General features: G+C 41.5%; 1 protein-coding gene across 4 annotated transcripts in view; it reads right to left on the reverse strand.

Moving 5' to 3' along the window:
- ADAMTSL1 (ADAMTS like 1) overlaps positions 1 to 18579 on the reverse strand; it is a 481733-nt gene that overhangs the window by 140859 nt on the left and 322295 nt on the right. For all 4 annotated transcript variants that reach the window (XM_077249770.1, XM_077249780.1, XM_077249791.1 and 1 more), the window contains one exon: positions 4357 to 4486. In XM_077249770.1, coding sequence (XP_077105885.1) covers positions 4357 to 4486 — 130 coding nt within the window. The remainder of the gene's footprint in view (positions 1 to 4356; positions 4487 to 18579) is intronic.

Here is an 18579-nt window from a genome sequence, read left to right on the forward strand (position 1 = left end):
CAGGTCTAAACTATCTATTTTATAATGCAAGGAGTTTATATTGTGAAATCTGGTGACAAATCAGATTCAATTTTAATAAAAAAATATTATTTAGTTAAAAAATGTTAAGGTCTTTTCTAGGGATTGGGGCAAATACAATGTTACTGTTGGTACTGAGGTTGCATACACACAAGCTTACAATTGTGTGAATGCAAGCCTTAAATGCTTAGCTAGCAATATCATAAGAATGCTAGTTACTGTTAGTTTGGGTTATTACATTAGTACTGTAGTCGGGTTGGGAATTACACCTGCAAAACGGTGCAAAAAAGTGTCTGAAATAATTTGTGGTTTTGTGGGGTTGATATGTCTGAAACCAGCCCGAAACAAATAATACCAGGATGGTCAAGTAAAAGTTTAATCACAATAGCAGGTATAAAATGGTATGTCCACCTTTAATGTCACCTATAATCTGCACAAATCCATTGAGAAATAAACTGAAATTATTTGGGGATGGGGAGAAATAAGAAAATAAGAATAACAAAACTAAAATCATGTGGTTGCATAAATCTTATAATTGGGGAAGTGGTTGTCCTCAGAATTAGCCATTCAGATTTATAGGGAATCTGTCACCCCAAAAATCGTATATGAGGTAAGCCCACCACCATCAGGGGCATTTTCATTTAAGACAAATTAAATGAAGATAATAATACCAAAGAATTTGTGATTGCAATCATTTTCAGGAAGAAACTGAGTATTATCTGACAGAATTGCAGGGGTGTCAATACTTTTGGCCACAACTGTATCTATTGTATCAGCCCCTACAAAGTATTCTTCTAAATAACCTTGGAGGACAAAAAAGCAGGTTAATTGAACATTGGAACAATGAGGGATTATCTTCTCCCACCTTCCCCCAATCCTGTGGAAAAATGCCTGAATAAGAGCTGGGAAGTATAAAAGGGGATCTGCCTCTGTTTCCACATAGACTGTAGAGGACAGCAACAAAGGTACCATGGCACCAACTGGATGAATACAGATCTGCTCCATTGACCATTACTGAACCCTCTGTGGGTGCTCGCCAAAAGCGGAGTGCCACTGGTTGGGGTAATTGACCCAGGAAGTGCCAAAGTCGCAGATATTCTAATTCCCAGCAAGCTAGCGGACAGGTGAGACTCTGTCATTTACATCATCTTGTGTATTTGCTGGGACTGTACTATATGTTAACTGTTGGTGATCCAATAAATTATTACTGTAGTGTGTTATGTGTTCAATGGGAAGAGCCTTGGTCCATGTAGTCTTTAGAAAGACATCCAGGCCAACGGATGAGAGGACCCACTGACTCTTGTGTCTCCACAGTGACATTACCTATAACTGAATGTTCCACAAAAATTGATGAAAAGACAAGAAGAAAATTGGTCCTGTAGGCTACCAAGAGGCCTACAACAACAATAAAGGAGCTGCAGGAATTTCTTCAAGTACTTGGAATGTACTGATGTGACAACAATCTCCAACATTTTTCGTATGTCTGGCCTGTGGGGTATGGTGGCAAGATGTAAACCTTTTTCATGAAGAAAAAAAATCCAAGCCCAGGTATGTGTTTTCAAAACCTACATCAAGTCTGCCAAATGCATGTGCAAAAATGTAATATTGTTGAGTGAAGCATGATGAAGCATGTGAAGCATAGTGAAGCATGATGAAGGCAGTATTATGTTTTGGGGTTGTTTTTCAGCAGATGGAACTCGAGATTTAGTCAATGTGGAGGAAATTCTGAACTGTTTCAAATATCAGTCAATTTTGCGCCATACCTTCAAGCCTTTGCTAAAAATCTGAAGATGAATATGAATTTTACGTATTAGAACAAAAACAATACTAAGCATACCTCCAAATCAACAAAAAAATGGCTTTGCCATAAGATCAAAGTTTTAGAATGGCCCAACCAGATCTCAGACCTGAGTGCAATTCTAAATTTGTGCGTTGACCCAAAGAGGGCTGTACACAGGTGATGTCCTTCCAATCTGATAGATTTGGAGTGATACTGCAAGGATGAGTGTGCAAAGATTGCAATTCTAGTTGTGCCATGCTGACAGATGCCTACCCCCAAAAAAACTAAATGTTGTCATAAATTCAAAGTGTACTTCAACAAAATATTAGGTTGAGTGTATGCATATTTATGCAACCACATTATTTTACTTCTTTTTCAACTCAAAAAGATATAAAAATTAATACATGCAAACTTTTGTAGTCTTCCAAAACAAAAAAAACATTCACTAGTCTTAGATCCACTGTCATTCACTGTAAATCTGAAACTTATTTCAAAGGCAACCTTCCTTACCCAAGAGCTCGTAATAAAAAAACACATTTTGAAGAAAATTTTATATAATTCCTAGGTTTCATGAGTTTATTTGGAGCAGATGAAAACTCTTAAGCCTACAAATGTTTGAGCATTTAAAATAACAAGAAACTCTGTTAATAGATTACTCACATAGTTTCTGCATGTTTTATGATTTAAGCAGAAAGGTTACCTTCTGAATTTCTATGTTTTGCGCTGTACTCAGAAAGTTAGCAATACTGTACTTTAGATCCACCAACTCTTCTAAAAAAACATTAGGAACAACTCTACATCAGGAACAGTAAAATTCTCATCAGAACTACTGCATTGCACTATATTATGTACCTCTACAGAAATCATTCCTGGAGGGCCAGCCTTGATCAAGGATAAATACTTTGTTTTACAGAAAGGAGCAGCTCATTAAAAAAAGCATTAAAGGGGTATTCCCATCTCCAAGATCCTATTCCAATATGTAGTAGGTGTAATAATAAAAATATTATCATAGACATTCAATTAGAAATGTAGTATAGTTTTTCTGATTCTCTATGACTCTTACCCCATGTGCAGAGCATTGCAGTAGCTTAGGTATCCATGGTACATGAAGGTAGTTTGTGTAATACATGGACTGATCGGGCCTACCAGGGTAAGATCGACAGCTTATCCATATAATAATCCTCCATAAAGAAGATTTAAAGAAAATCAAAATTATGGCCAAATGAACATTAAATAGTAAGTATATTATGTAGCATGTTCCTATTAGCCCCATTTCACTGAATCATAGGTGGCTACTCCAATCCCTTGTCCTTGTCGATGTGATTCTAATCTTGTGCTTGACATAGGTCAGTAAGTATTTTCTGTTTTGGGCATGAATGGAGTATTCTCAGTGTTAATTTTAACAGCTAAGCCCACTCCCTTCTCTGTCTATGCATTGAAGAAGGGGGCTAGCTTAGCTATTAAAATTAGCAGTCAGCTAACCCCCTTCACTTCACTGCTCCTGTCACTTGCTGACACATGAAGCATTGTCCTGTGTTTAGCAAAGAATAGTGGCAGTAAGATCAAGATCATCGGATTAGAGGACAAGAGTTAATAATAGTATATAAGTTAAGGTACCTTCACACTAAGCGACTTTACAACGATATCGCTAGCGATCCGTGACGTTGCAGCGTCCTGGCTAGCGATATCGTTGTGTTTGACACGCAGCAGCGATCAGGATCCCGCTGTGATATTGCTGGTCGTTGCTGAAAGTCCAGAACTTTATTTCGTCGCTGGATCTCCCGCTGACATCGCTGAATCGGTGTGTGTGACACCGATCCAGCGATGTCTTCACTGGTAACCAGGGTAAACATCGGGTTACTAAGCGCAGGGCCGTGCTTAGTAACCCGATGTTTACCCTGGTTACCAGTGTAAATGTAGAAAAAAAAACACATACTCACATTCCGGTGCCCGGCGTCCGCTTCCCTGCACTCCTCCTGCATCCTGTGTAAGTGTCGGCCATAAAGCAGAGCGGTGACGTCACCGCTCTGCTCTGTGGGAGATGCCGGAGATGTTCGGCGCTGACACAGGATGCAGGAGGAGTGCAGGGAAGCGGACGCCGGGCACCGCAATGTGAGTATGTGTTTTTTTTTTTTACATTTACACTGGTAACCAGGGTAAACTTCGGGTTACTAAGCGCGGCCCTGCGCTTAGTAACCCGATGTTTACCCTGGTTACCCGGGGACTTCGGCATCGTTGGTCGCTGGAGAGCTGTCTGTGTGACAGCTCTCCAGCGACCACACAACGACTAAACAGCGACGCTGCAGCGATCGGCATCGTTGTCTGTATCGCTGCAGCGTCGCTTAGTGTGAAGGTACCTTAAGTTATCTAACTTGGTACTTAACATTTATTTAGCAATTTGTTTGATGGGCTTGACTACCCCATTTAAGGCAACATATAGGACTAAATCAAGTTCCTAGAACTTATTTGTAGAGATTAACTATGGGCTACAAGATATTTTACTGATATTCTAATCATACACAATATATATTTGGTAATTGGATTTTTAACATTCTTACCTTGGGGGGCATGCTTCCATATTGCAGGTCTTTAAGAGTGGCGGAGGACGTCTACTGGCCACACACTGGGATTCCACTGCTGAGGACCTTGTCTGTTTATTCAAGCAAACCACTACTGCTTCCTGCATACCTGAAGAACAATGCAGAAACTCAAACTATTATACACTGGCAAAGAAAAAATTAGATTCAACAGAAAAGTCAGTAGTCTTAATTAAATAAAGAAAAAAAAGAAAGTTTAGCAAATACTTTGTAAGAGACTATGCTGTATGGTGAAACCTTAAAGGACAGGACTGGCCCAGCTAAATTTGCATCAGCCTTGCCATGGTATAAGATAAATGATCCCCAGTGTATGGGGCAGTCAGCAGAAAGCAAAAGGGAGAGTGTAACTTTCTATATTTCACCTAATTTTGGCAGTCAAGGCACATAAACTGAAGCCAAGCTGAAGTGAAAGGAAACACTCTTGTGCCAACAAACCTCTAAAAACGTCACCAGATGTCATAACGGACCGGTCTCTAACAGCGTAATTTAATGTGGGATGCAATGTGTGCTTTAAGAAGAGAGAGACGTTTTGACGTTCATATGTTTGGTTTTAATCAGCAGGATATTTACTTACTTGAAGGGGAAGTTGGGAGCAGTAAGTTTTTACATTGGCGGTGGAGCTACTACGCTCCTTTCAACGTTCAGCCAGAGATGAAAATCTGCCTGTGAACCATGTGTGTATTCAGGTGACGGAGCCTACCATAGGCATGTTGGACGCTTTGTGAGTGTTGGCAAGGACACCTTGGACAAATCTCATTAACGTTAGATATTTCCTACTTAAGCGTATTGTAGACTACAGAGCAGAGGGCCAGCATCTCCAGCTGTTACTGGACCACAACTCAAATCATCTGCTGCCTCTTGATCTGGCATGTACTTTGGAAATTACAGTCCAACAATAGTTGGAGAGCGTATATTGACAACACGATAAATACACGCAGACTGTGGTCACTTTTGTTTTTGGCACACGGCATAAAAGGGAACATTTATCAGCAGCATTTGATGCATATCGAAGTCTCAAGAACTCCTCAGCTTGGCTTCCTTTTCGCACTGTGTGAATTAAGAAATCTGGGAGGTATTCAACTGTTCTACAACCAAAATGACATGAGTGCGATTTGTCTGTCTTAAGAAAGGTTTCTTTGTCATCCACAGACAAATTAGTATGTGGCTAGTGAAACAGAATATATGCTTGCAGCTCTTTTGTTCAGCACACTGTTTATGATGCTGATGATGTGACCACCCATGGGGTTCTGAATCAAAGCGCTTCACCAAAAACTATACATTCAAAGCTCAGAGGAGTTTATATTTTACTTTAATCTTCATACGTAACAGATAGAAATAGTAGGTTAAAAGGGATATATAAAAGTCACATAGAAAATAGGTACAACAAAGGAAACTATGCATTTCTTCAATGTATTATTGTAAAAATGATGACACATTACAATGTAGGTTCACCATAGATAAGTAGAATGGCTGGACTTATCTATATATATAATTGTCTAAGGGTTTAATTGTCTGTCTGTCCTGGAAATCGCGCGTCTCTGATTGGTCGAGGCTGCTAGGCCTCGACCAATCAGCGACGGGCACAGTCTCTGATTGGTCGAGGCCAGCCGGCCTCGACCAATCAGCGACGGGCATTGTCCTCCACTGCTATCACGTGCCGCCATTGTGTTGTCTAAGGGTCTAATTGTCTGTCTGTCTCGGAAATCCCGCCTTGCTGATTGGTCGAGGCCAGCCGCGAATTCTGGAATCATCATTGTCCTCCACTGCTGTCAAGTGCGGCCATTGTGTAAGGTGTGTGCCTGCGTCTCCCTGTATGGGCGGCATCTCCCTGTGTTTCTATCTTAGAATGGGTCGTAAAAGAAAATACGCCACCGAGGATGACAGAAAAGCAGCAGCAGCAAGAAAACGACAACATCGGGAACAGGAGACACCACAACAAACTGCCGCCAGACAAGCCCAGGATGTGGAATCTCACAGACGTCGCCAACAGGAGACACCACAACAAACTGCCGCCAGACAAGCCCAGGATGCGGAATCTCACAGACGTCGCCAACAGGAGACACCACAGCAAACTGCTGCTAGACAAGCCCAGGATGCGGAATCTCACAGACACCGTCACCAACCGGAGACACCACAACAAACTGTTGTACGACAGGAACAACATGATCGCCAAATTCATAAAAAACGAATGCTCTACCAACTAAGGCACGACCAGGACAATATTCAACAACTCGCACATTACGTAACAGACAATGAAAGTACAATTCATGAACACTACTGTCGGAATATGAATGCAGTTTGCTTCCGTCTTTCTGTCTGTCGGCAACTTCCGTCACGGTTATTCATTCGCTAATTGGTCTCGCCAGCTGCCTGTCATGGCTGCCGCGACCAATCAGCGACGGGCACAGTCCGATTAGTCCCTCCCTACTCCCCTGCAGTTAGTGCCCGGCGCCCGCCCCATACTCCCCGCAGTCACGGCTCACACAGGGTTAATGCCAGCGGTAACGGACCGCGTAATGCCGCGGGTAACTCATTCCGTTACCACCGCTATTAACCCTGTGACCAATTTTTAAAAGGATCTAATGTTAAAAATAATTAAAAAAAATAAAAAATCATTATATACTCACCTTCCGCCGCCTTTCCCGCTCCTCGCCACCCTCCGGTAACCGCTCTGTGCAAGCGGCAGGTTCCGGTAGCAAAGATCATATGGCAGAAGGACCTGCCATGATGTCATGGTCATGTGACCGCGACGTCATCACACCCTGGGACCGGAAGCTGCCGCCTGCACCGCGCACAGGCGACAGAACTACAAGTATGGTGAGTATGTTAGAACTACAAGGGGCCCTCGGATCGGAAGGTGAGTATATGTTTATTTTTTAACCTGTGACATACGTGGCTGGGCAATATACTACATGGCTCTGTGCTGTATACTACGTCACTGGGCAATATACTACGTCACTAGGCAATATACTACGTCACTGGGCAATATACTACATGGCTGGGCTATATACTACATGGCTGGGCAATATACTACGTGGCTGGGCTATATACTACGTGGCTGGGCTATATACTACATGGCTGGGCTATATACTACATGGCTGGGCTATATACTACGTGGCTGGGCAATATACTACGTGGCTGGGCTATATACTACGTGGCTGGGCTATATACTACATGGCTGGGCAATATACTACATGGCTGGGCAATATACTACATGGCTGGGCAATATATTACATGGCTGGGCAATATACTACGTGGCTGGGCAATATACTACGTAGCTTGGCTATATACTACGTGGCTGGGCTATATACTACGTGGCTGGGCAATATACTACGTGGCTGGGCAATATACTACGTCGCTGGGCAATATACTACGTGTCTGGCCAATATACTACGTCGCTGGGAAATATACTACGTCGCTGGGCAATATACTACGTGGCTGGGCAATATACTACATGGGCATGCATATTCTAGAATACCCGATGCGTTAGAATCGGGCCACCATCTAGTATATATTATAGAATTGTACAGGCAGAAATGCCTTAATAAATATTTATCCCTTTAAAATCAGACACAGGTTGCTTCAAGACAAATTGGAGATGTATCATAAGGACAGTTTCTCTTCCCCATAAAGGGGATTTCTGTGACTTAAAAAAAAAGGCATGTAGTTGCTAACTGAGGTAACAACCTGTCTGTTGTACCCAGTGCCGGTCGTTGACCACTCCTGCCAGAGATTCAACTGCTTCCTTTCAACAGAGCAGCAGTTTCTCTTCCTATTGAGAGGGTGGGACTACTGGTTTCATGCTGATTGACAACTGGAAGCGGAGAGCAGGCTGTCAATCAGCATGACACCAGTAGGACCATCCTATCAAATGTCCTGAATATTCCATTTAAGTTTTCCCTTCCTTATTCAAAGAGTCTTAAATTTCTTTTATTTTTCTGTAGACATTGCAGTATAAAGGCATTTTTTTTTTCTGAATGCGTCGTAGTTTTGAATTACATCATTTAATTTACCATATAATGTACTGAAAATGAGGAAAAATGTAAAATGAGGAGAAATGGTGAAAAAAATCACCACTCAGCCATGATTGTGTAGCTTTTGCTTTTACGGCATTAATTGTGAAGTAGAAATGACCTGGAACCAGGATTCTTCATGTGATTATGATTTTGATGGTATAAATATGTAAAAAAAATTTTTTATTATTTTTGTGGCTTAAAAATTCAGAAAGAGGTTGTCCACTACTTTAGCATTCATGACCTATCGCTAGGATAGGTCATCAATGTCTCATTGTTTGGGGTTTAACACTCAGCGGCCTTGCCGATTAACTGATATCGGTGCAGGTGGTGGCGGCCAATGGCCAGAAATACCCACTTGCAGATTTGACTGTCTTCTGATGGATGTGTAGTACCCTGCAGCAAAAGATGGAGCAGCTCCACAAGTGAGATTTTCACAGCTGCCTTTAACAACTGATCGCCATTCAATTATTTTTTGTATTTCTTTTATTTTAAAAAACTTTTATTTTCGCTTTTTTATGCCATATGAAATTTGAACCTGTGATCATTTGATCACTTGTAGTGATTAGAGAGTGTGATCGCATAAGGTGTTATTCTAGCATGCTCATGGGCTAATAGAGTATTTCCGGCGTGCTTGAATAATATGTTCGAGTTGCCATGGCTGCACATCTCGCAGCTGTTCGACAGCCACAACACATGCAGGGATTGTTTGTTTGCTTATCCGAGCGCACTCACTCATCACTAATCACTTGTAATATTTCCTGCAATAGTTTTGCATATATAGATCTCAACAGTCCACAGGCTGCGTTTATAGAAGTGCCAAAATAGCAGCCATGGGGGACTTCAGAAGGCAACCCATTGGCAATCTATGATCTTGGCTATGTGTGCTCCAACTGGACGCCGGGCAGGATCTTGCAGCTTAAATGCTGTTTTCAGTGACTGACAGGGCATTAAAGTGGTTAATAGCTGCAAAAGGAGCTCCCTCAGATCGCTACTGTTAGAGGCAGATAGCTATGTAACACAACTGACCTCTATCGATAGTGGACCTTCTCCATGACAAAGCTATTCATCACTGGGTTAAAGTTAAAAATGCTGCTTTTGTAATGAATGTGCTTATGATCAGTGGACAAAAAAGATTACTCCATTGCATATGGGCCATTCATTAGGACACGTGATGAGTAGAAGCAATGATTGCCGTTAGCCTATGCTTTAAATCTGAATGTACCACTTGCAGACTGCTTGCTTAACTCTCTAACCTTTCAGCAAGAATAGAATAACGACAATGAAAAATTATTTTAGGTGCAAATTTAATCAAAGAATACGACACTGTCCATGCAGTTTTCTTACTAAGAAATATTTTCCCTGAATAGGATATTAATGAAAGAAAAAGAATGAATGTAGGAGTGGAAGGTGAAGGGGGCCATAAATCATGGGCGAAGTGACAAATTCTATGTGGATCTACAATTGTCTAACAAAACAAAACCCAGCAATGCTTATATCGTAGAGAATGGCATAATTGTTACATGCTATTTGATGACAGCATTGGGAAAACGTGAAGCTAACAGCAGGCTAAAATACTAACTAGCTCCTTCTGCTTGCTACTTCTACAAGGTGAAAGGTTCTGGGTATGATGATCCAGTTTCATCTCTCGAGACGCTAAAAACAATACAATTACCTTGAATATTCTTACTGGTCTGTTTAAATTCTTAACAAAAAGATTATTGAAGACGAGTTCCAAGCCCTGGGACTCAGTCCTTTTCATTATATCTATGTGTAAATTCAATCTACTAGTGGTTCTACTCAGGTCTGCTTTAGGAAATTCCAAATGAAGGTGCAAGGAAATAAAGTCTGTAGACTTACTGTCCTATTTTTACAGACTATTTTCCTTATATTTGCCCCAATTATTTCAGTATATTCTACATGTAAAGTGATCCATGGCCAGTATAAGAGAACTGAAAAAAATGCACATTAAATCCCTCTCTGAATATAAAAATTTTATAGCATATCCAAACAAGTGCAGGTGGATTGTTAATGAACCATTTCTTCTCCCCATCTCTTTACTAAGTATTTATTCCAAAAGTCTTAGAGTTGGGATATAGCTTTATGCTCTCTAAAGATGTAACCGGCCAATAACAAGAACAAGCTGTTTGCTAAAAGTCATCAAATAAATGCAGAAAAGAAATATATCTTGGTACCGTGTTAGCCAGTAGATAGAAAAATGTTTAGAATTGAGAATCCTCAGTGGTTGATACCTTTTAATGGCTAACTGAAAAGATGGTAACAAATTGCAAGCTTTCGAGACTACACAGGTCTCTTCATCAGAGAAATGATCATCATTTAGAATTTGTTTTAGTCTTTGCCTGATGAAGAGACCTGCGTAGTCTCGAAAGCTTGCAATTTGTTACCATCTTTTCAGTTAGCCATTAAAAGGTATCAACCACTGAGGACTCTCAATTTTAAACATTTTTCAAATAAATGCACACATTAAAGTGAATAAAGTGAACCTTTATCTAAATAGGCAACAAAAAACATTTCATTTTTCTAACATGCAGGAGCCAATTTGCAGGGAAAGAATGTGGAAGAGATGCAGAGCTGCATTCCCTTGTTCCTTCATGACTTCAGGATCAGTAGGTCGGACGCACATCAGTCATTAAGTTATCACATATCTAATTGACAAGCTATCACTTTACAAAATGGGAAAAACCTTTTAGTACATAATTATGGAGAATAAGAAAAAATTGAGTTGTCCACAATTGACATTTTCATGACATACTTAAAGAGAATCTGTCATCATATTTGACCTGTCCAAACTACTAATATGAGCATACAGGTTGTAGAATGCTGACAAAAAAGTCCCACCTGTGTGTCTCATATCAGATGCCTTGTTGTTGAGAAATCATCTTTTATTGCTTTACATAAATGACCTCTCCCAGGCTATGGGGCGTATGCTGCCCGGAAGATAACTCTGCCTTCTCCCTTCATCTTTCTCCTCCCACATTGTCACTCTGTCCCTGTAACATCAGGTGTGAAATCCTGCACCCGCTCATTCTGACTGCTCTAGCTCCTCTTTACTGCTCTGCCTTTCTGTGGGTTTTGGCTTCACTTTTGTTATGTGCAAACGCAGGAGAGTCCCTGTAACTTTCACTCCCATTGCGCAGAAAAGGCGCACTCCTGGCTTCCTTCCTCCTGCCCTGCATAAAAAGCATGTCATTTACACCTTTTCTGCATGCTGGAGAACACTGGCAGTGGACGTTACAGTGACTCTCTGACGCTTGTGCACAACAAAAGTGAAGCCAATGCCCACAGAAGGACGGAACAGTGAAGAGGAGTGACAACAGTTGGAATGTGAAGGCGCGGGATTTCCATCCGCGCACCTTATGTCACATGGACACAGTGTGGGAGGAGAAAAATGGGATGATATATTGAGGAGGGAGCATTATCTTCTGGGCAGTGTACACCCCATAGCCTGGAAGAGCACATTTACATAAAGTGATAAAAGATGATATTTCCACAACAAGGTATCTGATATGAGGCACATAGGTAGGACTTTTTTTCAGCAGACTATAACCTCTATGCACATACTAAAAGGTCAGATCGATCAAGTGTGGTGACAGATTCCCTGTAATCCTCTTTAAAATCAGATTCATAGTGGTCCACTATCCTACACACTCACTGATCAGCTGTTATTAGATGCAACCAGATGTGAACTGTGTAAATAGTCAGAACAGTATGGCTTCATATACTGTGTAGTGGTCTTTGTATAATATACAGTACAGACCAAAAGTTTGGACACACCTTCTCATTTAAAGATTTTTCTGTATTTTCATGACTATGAAAATTGTACATTCACACTGAAGGCATCAAAACTATGAATTAACATATGTGGAATTTTATACTTAACAAAAAAGTGTGAAACAACTGAAATTATGTCTTATATTCTAGGTTCTTCAAAGTAGCCACCTTTTGCTTTGATGACTGCTTTGCACACTCTTGGCATTCTCTTGATGAGCTTCCAGAGGTAGTCACCGGGAATGGTTTTCACTTCACAGGTGTGCCCTGTCAGGTTTAAACCCTTTCTGACCTCGGACGTACTATCCCGTCCGGGGTCAGAAGCCCCGCTTTGATGCGAGCTCCGGCGGTGAGCCCGCATCAAAGCCGGGACATGTCAGCTGTTTTGAACTGTTTTGTGCCCGTAATAGGCGCAGGCAGACTTGCGATCTGCCCGCGCCTATTAACTAGTTAAATGCCGCTGTCAAATGCAGACAGCGGCATTTAACTACCGCTTCTGGCCGGGCGGCCGGAAATAAGCGCATCGCCGACCCCCGTCACATGATCGGAGGTCTGCGATGCTTCTCCATTGTAACCATAGAGGTCCTTGAGATCTCTATGGTTACTGATGCATGGTAGCTGTGAGCGCCACCCTGTGGTCGGCGCTCACAGCACACCTGATTTTCTGCTACATAGCAGCGAACATAAGATCGCTGCTATGTAGCAGAGGTGATCGCGTTGTGCCAGCTTCTAGCCTCCTATGGAGGCTATTGAAGCATGGCAAAAGTAAAAAAAAAAGTAAAAAAAAATATGAAAAAAATATAAAAGTTTAAATCACCCCCCTTTCGCCCCATTCAAAATAAATCAATAAAAAAAAAAAATCAAATCTACACATATTTGGTATCGCCGCATTCAGAATCGCCCAATCTAGCAATAAAAAAAGCATTATCCTGATCGCTAAACAGCGTAGCGAAAAAAAACATCGAAACGCCAGAATCACGTTTTTTTGGTCGCCGCGACATTGCATTAAAATGCAATAAAGGGCGAACAAAAGAACGTATCTGCACCGAAATGGTATCATTAAAAACACCAGCTAGGCACGCAAAAAATAAGCCCTCAAACGACCCCAGATCATGAAAAATGGAAACGCTACGGATATCGGAAAATGGCACAATTTTTTTTTTTTTTTTTTTTTTTAAAGCAAAGTTTGGAATTTTATTTCACCACTTAGATAAAAAAGAACCTAGTCATGTTAGGTGTCTATTAACTCGTAATGATCTGGAGAATCATAAGGGCAGCTCAGTTTTAGCATTTAGTGAACCTAGCAAAAAAGCCAAACAAAAAACAAGTGTGGGATTGCACTTTTTTTGCAATTTCACCGCACTTGGAATTTTTTTCACGTTTTCGAGTACACGGCATGCTAAAACCAATGATGTTGTTCAAAAGTACAACTCGTCCCGCAAAAAATAAGCCCTCACATGGCCAAATTGACGGAAAAATAAAAAAGTTATGGCTCTGGGAAGAAGGGGAGTGAAAAACGAACACGGAAAAACGGAAAATCCCAAGGTCATGAAGGGGTTAATAAGTGAGATTTCTTGCCTTATAAATGGGGTTGGGACCATCAGTTGTGTTGTGAAGAAGTCTGGAGGATACACAGCTGATAGTCCTACTGAATAGACTATTAGAATTTGTATAATGGCAAGAAAAAAGCAGCTAAGTAAAGAAAAACGAGTGGCCATCATTACTTTAAGAAATGAAGGTCGGTCAGTCCGAAAAATTCGGAAAACTTTGAAAGTGTCCCCAAGTGCAGTAGCAAAAACCATCAAGCGCTACAAAGAAACTGGCTCACATGAGGACTGGCCCAGGAAAGGAAGACCAAGAATCACCTCTGCTTCTGAGGATAAGTTTATCCGAGTCACCAGCCTCAGAAATCGCAGGTTAACGGCAGCTCAGATTAGAGACCAGGTCAATGCCACACAGAGTTCTAGCAGCAGACACATCTCTACAACAAATGTTAAGAGGAGACTTTGTGCAGCAGGCCATCATGGTAAAATAGCTGCTAGGAAACCACTGCTAAGGACAGGCAACAAGCAGAAGAGACTTGTTTGGGCTAAAGAACACAAGGAATGGACATTAAACCAGTGGAAATCTGTGCTTTGGTCTGATGAGTCCAAATTTGAGATCTTTGGTTCCAACCACCGTGTCTTTGTGCGATGCAGAAAAGGTGAACGGATGGACTCTACATGCCTGGTTCCCACCGTGAAGCATGGAGGAGGAGGTGTGATGGTGTGGGGGTGCTTTGCTGGTGACACTGTTGGGGATTTATTCAAAATTGAAGGCATACTGAACCAGCGTGGCTACCACAGCATCTTGCTGCGGCATGCTATTCCATCCGGTTTGTGTTTAGTTGGACCATCATTTATTTTTCAACAAGACAATTACCCCAAACACACTTCCAGGCTGTGTAAGGGCTAGTTGACCAAGAATGAGAGTGATGGGGTGCTAAGCCAGATGACCTGGCCTCCACAGTTACCAGACCTGAAACCAATCGAGATGGTTTGGGGTGAGCTGGACGGCAGAGTGAAGGCAAAATGGCCAACAAGTGCTAAGCATCCTTGGGAACTCCTTCAAGATTGTTGGAAGACCATTCCCGGTGACTACCTCTTGAAGCTCATCAAGAGAATGCCAAGAGTGTGCAAATCAGTCATCAAATCAAAAGGTGGCTACTTTGAAGAACATAGAATATAAGACAAAATTTCAGTTGTTTCACACTTTTTTGTTAAGTATATAATTCCACATGTGTTAATTCATAGTTTTGAAGCCTTCAGTGTGAATGTACAATTTTCATAGCCATGAAAATACAGAAAAATCTTTAAATGAGAAGGCGTGTCCAAACTTTTGGTCTGTACTGTACTTAAAGTGAACCTGTCACCACCCACAGGCGTTTTTAACTAAAAGAGCCTCCTTGTGCAGCAGTAATGCTGCATTCTGACAAGGTGGCTCCTTTAGTTCTGGGTGCTGTAACTGCCGAAATAATCAGTTTTGTAATTAGTCCCAAATACCTTTTCTTCAGTCAAGGAGGCAGACCTTTCCCCCCTGCTGCAGACGCCACACAGCCATCACTCAAGTCTTCTTGGCGCCGGGCGCCGCCTCCTCACTGCTGTTTTGAAATGAGCCGGCACCTGCGCTCTTTTCTCCTGCCTTGGGCAGGCGCAGTGAGCACTGCCCGTCTGTCCTCATATGCAGTCCAGCTGACTGCGCCTGTGCGGATGCCCTGCCTGTGAATCCCAGCCCCGCAATGTGAATAAATCAGAAGACACTGCGGGGCTGGGATTCACAGGCAGGGCAGCCGCACAGGCGCAGTCAGCTAGACTGCATATGAGGACAGATGGGCAGCACCCGCTGCGCCTGCCCAAGGCAGGAGAAAAGAGCGCAGGTGCCGGCTCATTTCAAAATAGCTATGAGGAGGTGGTGCCCGGCGCCAAGAAGATTTGAGTAACGGCTGTGTGGCGTCTGCAGCAGGGGGGAAAGGCCTGCCTCCTTGACTGAAGAAAAGGTATTTGGGACTAATTACAAAACTGATTATTTCGGCAGTTACAGCACCCAGAACTAAAAGAGCCACCTTGTCAGAATGCAGCATTACTGCTGCACAAGGTGGCTCTTTTAGTTAAAAACGCCTGGGGGGGGGGGGGGTGACAGGTTCCTTTTAACAAAAAAGTTTGAAACAACTGAACTCCTTCAAGATTGGTGGAAGATCATTCCCGGTGACTACCTCTTGAAGCTCATCAAGAGAATGCCAAGAGTGTGCAATGCAGTCATCAAAGCAAAAGGTGGCTACTTTGAAGAACCTAGAATATAAGACATAATTTCAGTTGTTTCACACTGTTTTGTTAAGTATATAATTCCACGTGTTAATTCATAGTTTTGATGCCTTCAGTGTGAATGTACAATTTTCATAGTCATTAAAATACAGAAAAATTAGAAAAATCTTTAAATGAGGAGGTGTGGCAAAACTTTTGGTCTGTACTGTATATATATAGCTAGTGTTAAAAGGATGCTATTTAAATGAAAAATGTTACTAGAAAAATAGAAAAAGAAGAAATATCATAAAGTAAACATGGACACCATCATAGTCAATGGGGTTCTTTCTTTTACATCTGTCATGTAACAGGTGTAGGAATCCAAAAGAAGGAAATGGAATTCCAAAACGCAGGAGTGAACTGAGCCTTATATAGGATAAATCTGCAAAACTAATTTAATTGTGTGTACTAAACGAAAACATCTTTCTAAAAGTTAATATAATTTCTGCATGAAGTATGAGGATGGCAAGCACTTTAACCCCTTAAGCCCCGAGGGTGGTTTGCACGTTAATGACCGGGCCAATTTTTGCAATTCTGACCACTGTCCATTTATGAGGTTATAACTCTGGAACGCTTCAACGGATCCTGGTGATTCTGACAATGTTTTCTCGAGACATATTGTACTTCATGATAGTGGTAACATTTTTTTGATATTACCTGCGTTTATTTGTGAAAAAAACTGAAATTTGGCGAAAATTTTGAAAATTTCGCAATTTTCCAACTTTGAATTTTTATGCCCTTAAATCACAGAGATATTTCACACAAAATACTTAATAAGTAACATTTCCACATGTCTACTTTACATCAGCATAATTTTGGAAACAAAATTTTTTTTTGTTAGGGAGTTATAAGGGTTAAAATTTGACCAGCAATTTCTCATTTTTACAACACCATTTTTTTTAAGGGACCACATCACATTTGGAGTCATTTTGAGGGGTCTATATGATAGAAAATAGCCAAGTGTGACACCATTCTAAAAACTGCACCCCTCAAGGTGCTCAAAACCACATTTAAGAAGTTATTAACCGTTCAGGTGTGTCACAGGAATTTTTGGAATGTTTAAAAAAAAATGAACATTTAATTTTTTTTTCACACAAAATTTACTTCAGCTCCAATTTGTTTTATTTTACCAAGGGTAACAGGAGAAAATGGACCCCAAAAGTTGTTGTATAATTTGTCCTGAGTACCCCGATACCCCATATGTGGGAGTAAACCACTGTTTGGGCGCATGGCAGAGCTCGGAAGGGAAGGAGCGCCATTTGACTTTTCAATGCAAAATTGGCTGGAATTGAAATGGGACGACATGTTGCGTTTGGAGAAACACTAATGTGACTAAACATTGAAACCCCCCACAAGTGACACCATTTTGGAAAGTAGACCCCCTAAGGAACTTATCTAGATGTGTGGTGAGCACTTTGACCCACCAAGTGCTTCACAGAAGTTTATAATGTAGAGCCGTAAAAATAAAAAATAATATTTTTTCACAAAAATGAATTTTTCGCCCCCAATTTTTTATTTTCCCAAGGTTACCAGAAGAAATTGTACCCCAAACGTTGTTGTGCAGTTTGTCCTCAGTACGCTGATACCCCATATGGGGGGGTAAACCACTGTTTGGGTGCATGGCAGAGCTCGGGAGGGAAGGAGCGCTGTTTGACTTTTCAATGCAAAATTGGCTGGAATTGAGATGGGACGCCATGTTGCGTTTGGAGAACCACTAATGTGACTAAACATTGAAACCCCCCACAAGTGACACCTTTTTGGAAAGTAGACCCCCTAAGGAACTTATCTAGATGTGTAGTGAGCACTTTGACCCACCCAGTGCTTCACAGAAGTTTATAATGTAGAGCCGTAAAAATAAAAAAATCATATTTTTTCGCAAACATGAACTTTTCGCCCTCAATTTTTTATTTTCCCAAGGGAAACTGGAGAAATTGATCCCCAAAAAGTTGTTGTCCAATTTGTCCTGAGTAGGCTGATACCCCATATGTGGGGGGGAACCGTTTGGGCGCATGGCAGACCTCGGAAGGGAAGGAGTGCTATTTGGAATGCAGACTTGCAAGATGGATTGGTCTGCATGCGTCACGTTGCATTTGCAGAGCCCCTGATGTACCTAAACAGTAGAAACCCCCCACAAGTGACCCCATATTGGAACCTAGACCCCCGAAGGAACTTATCTAGATGAGATGTGTTGTGAGAATTTTGAACCCCCAAGTATTTCACTACAGTTTATAACGCAGAGCCGTGAAAATAAAAAATCATTTTTTTCCCACAAAAATGTTTTTTTTTTAGCCCCCCAAATTTTTATTTTCCCAAGGGTAACAAGAGAAATTGGACGCCAGAAGTTGTTGTCCAATTTGTCATGAGTACGCTGATACCCCATATGTTGGGGTAAACCCCTGTTTGGGCGCACGGGAGAGCTCAGAAGGGAAGGAGCACTGTTTTACTTTTTCAGCGCAGAATTGGCTGGAATTGAGATCGGACGCCATGTCACATTTGGAGAGCCCTGATGTGCCTAAACAGTGGAAATCCCCAATTCTAACTGA

Source organism: Ranitomeya variabilis, chromosome 1, assembly GCF_051348905.1.
Source record: "Ranitomeya variabilis isolate aRanVar5 chromosome 1, aRanVar5.hap1, whole genome shotgun sequence".
NCBI lineage: Eukaryota > Metazoa > Chordata > Amphibia > Anura > Dendrobatidae > Ranitomeya > Ranitomeya variabilis.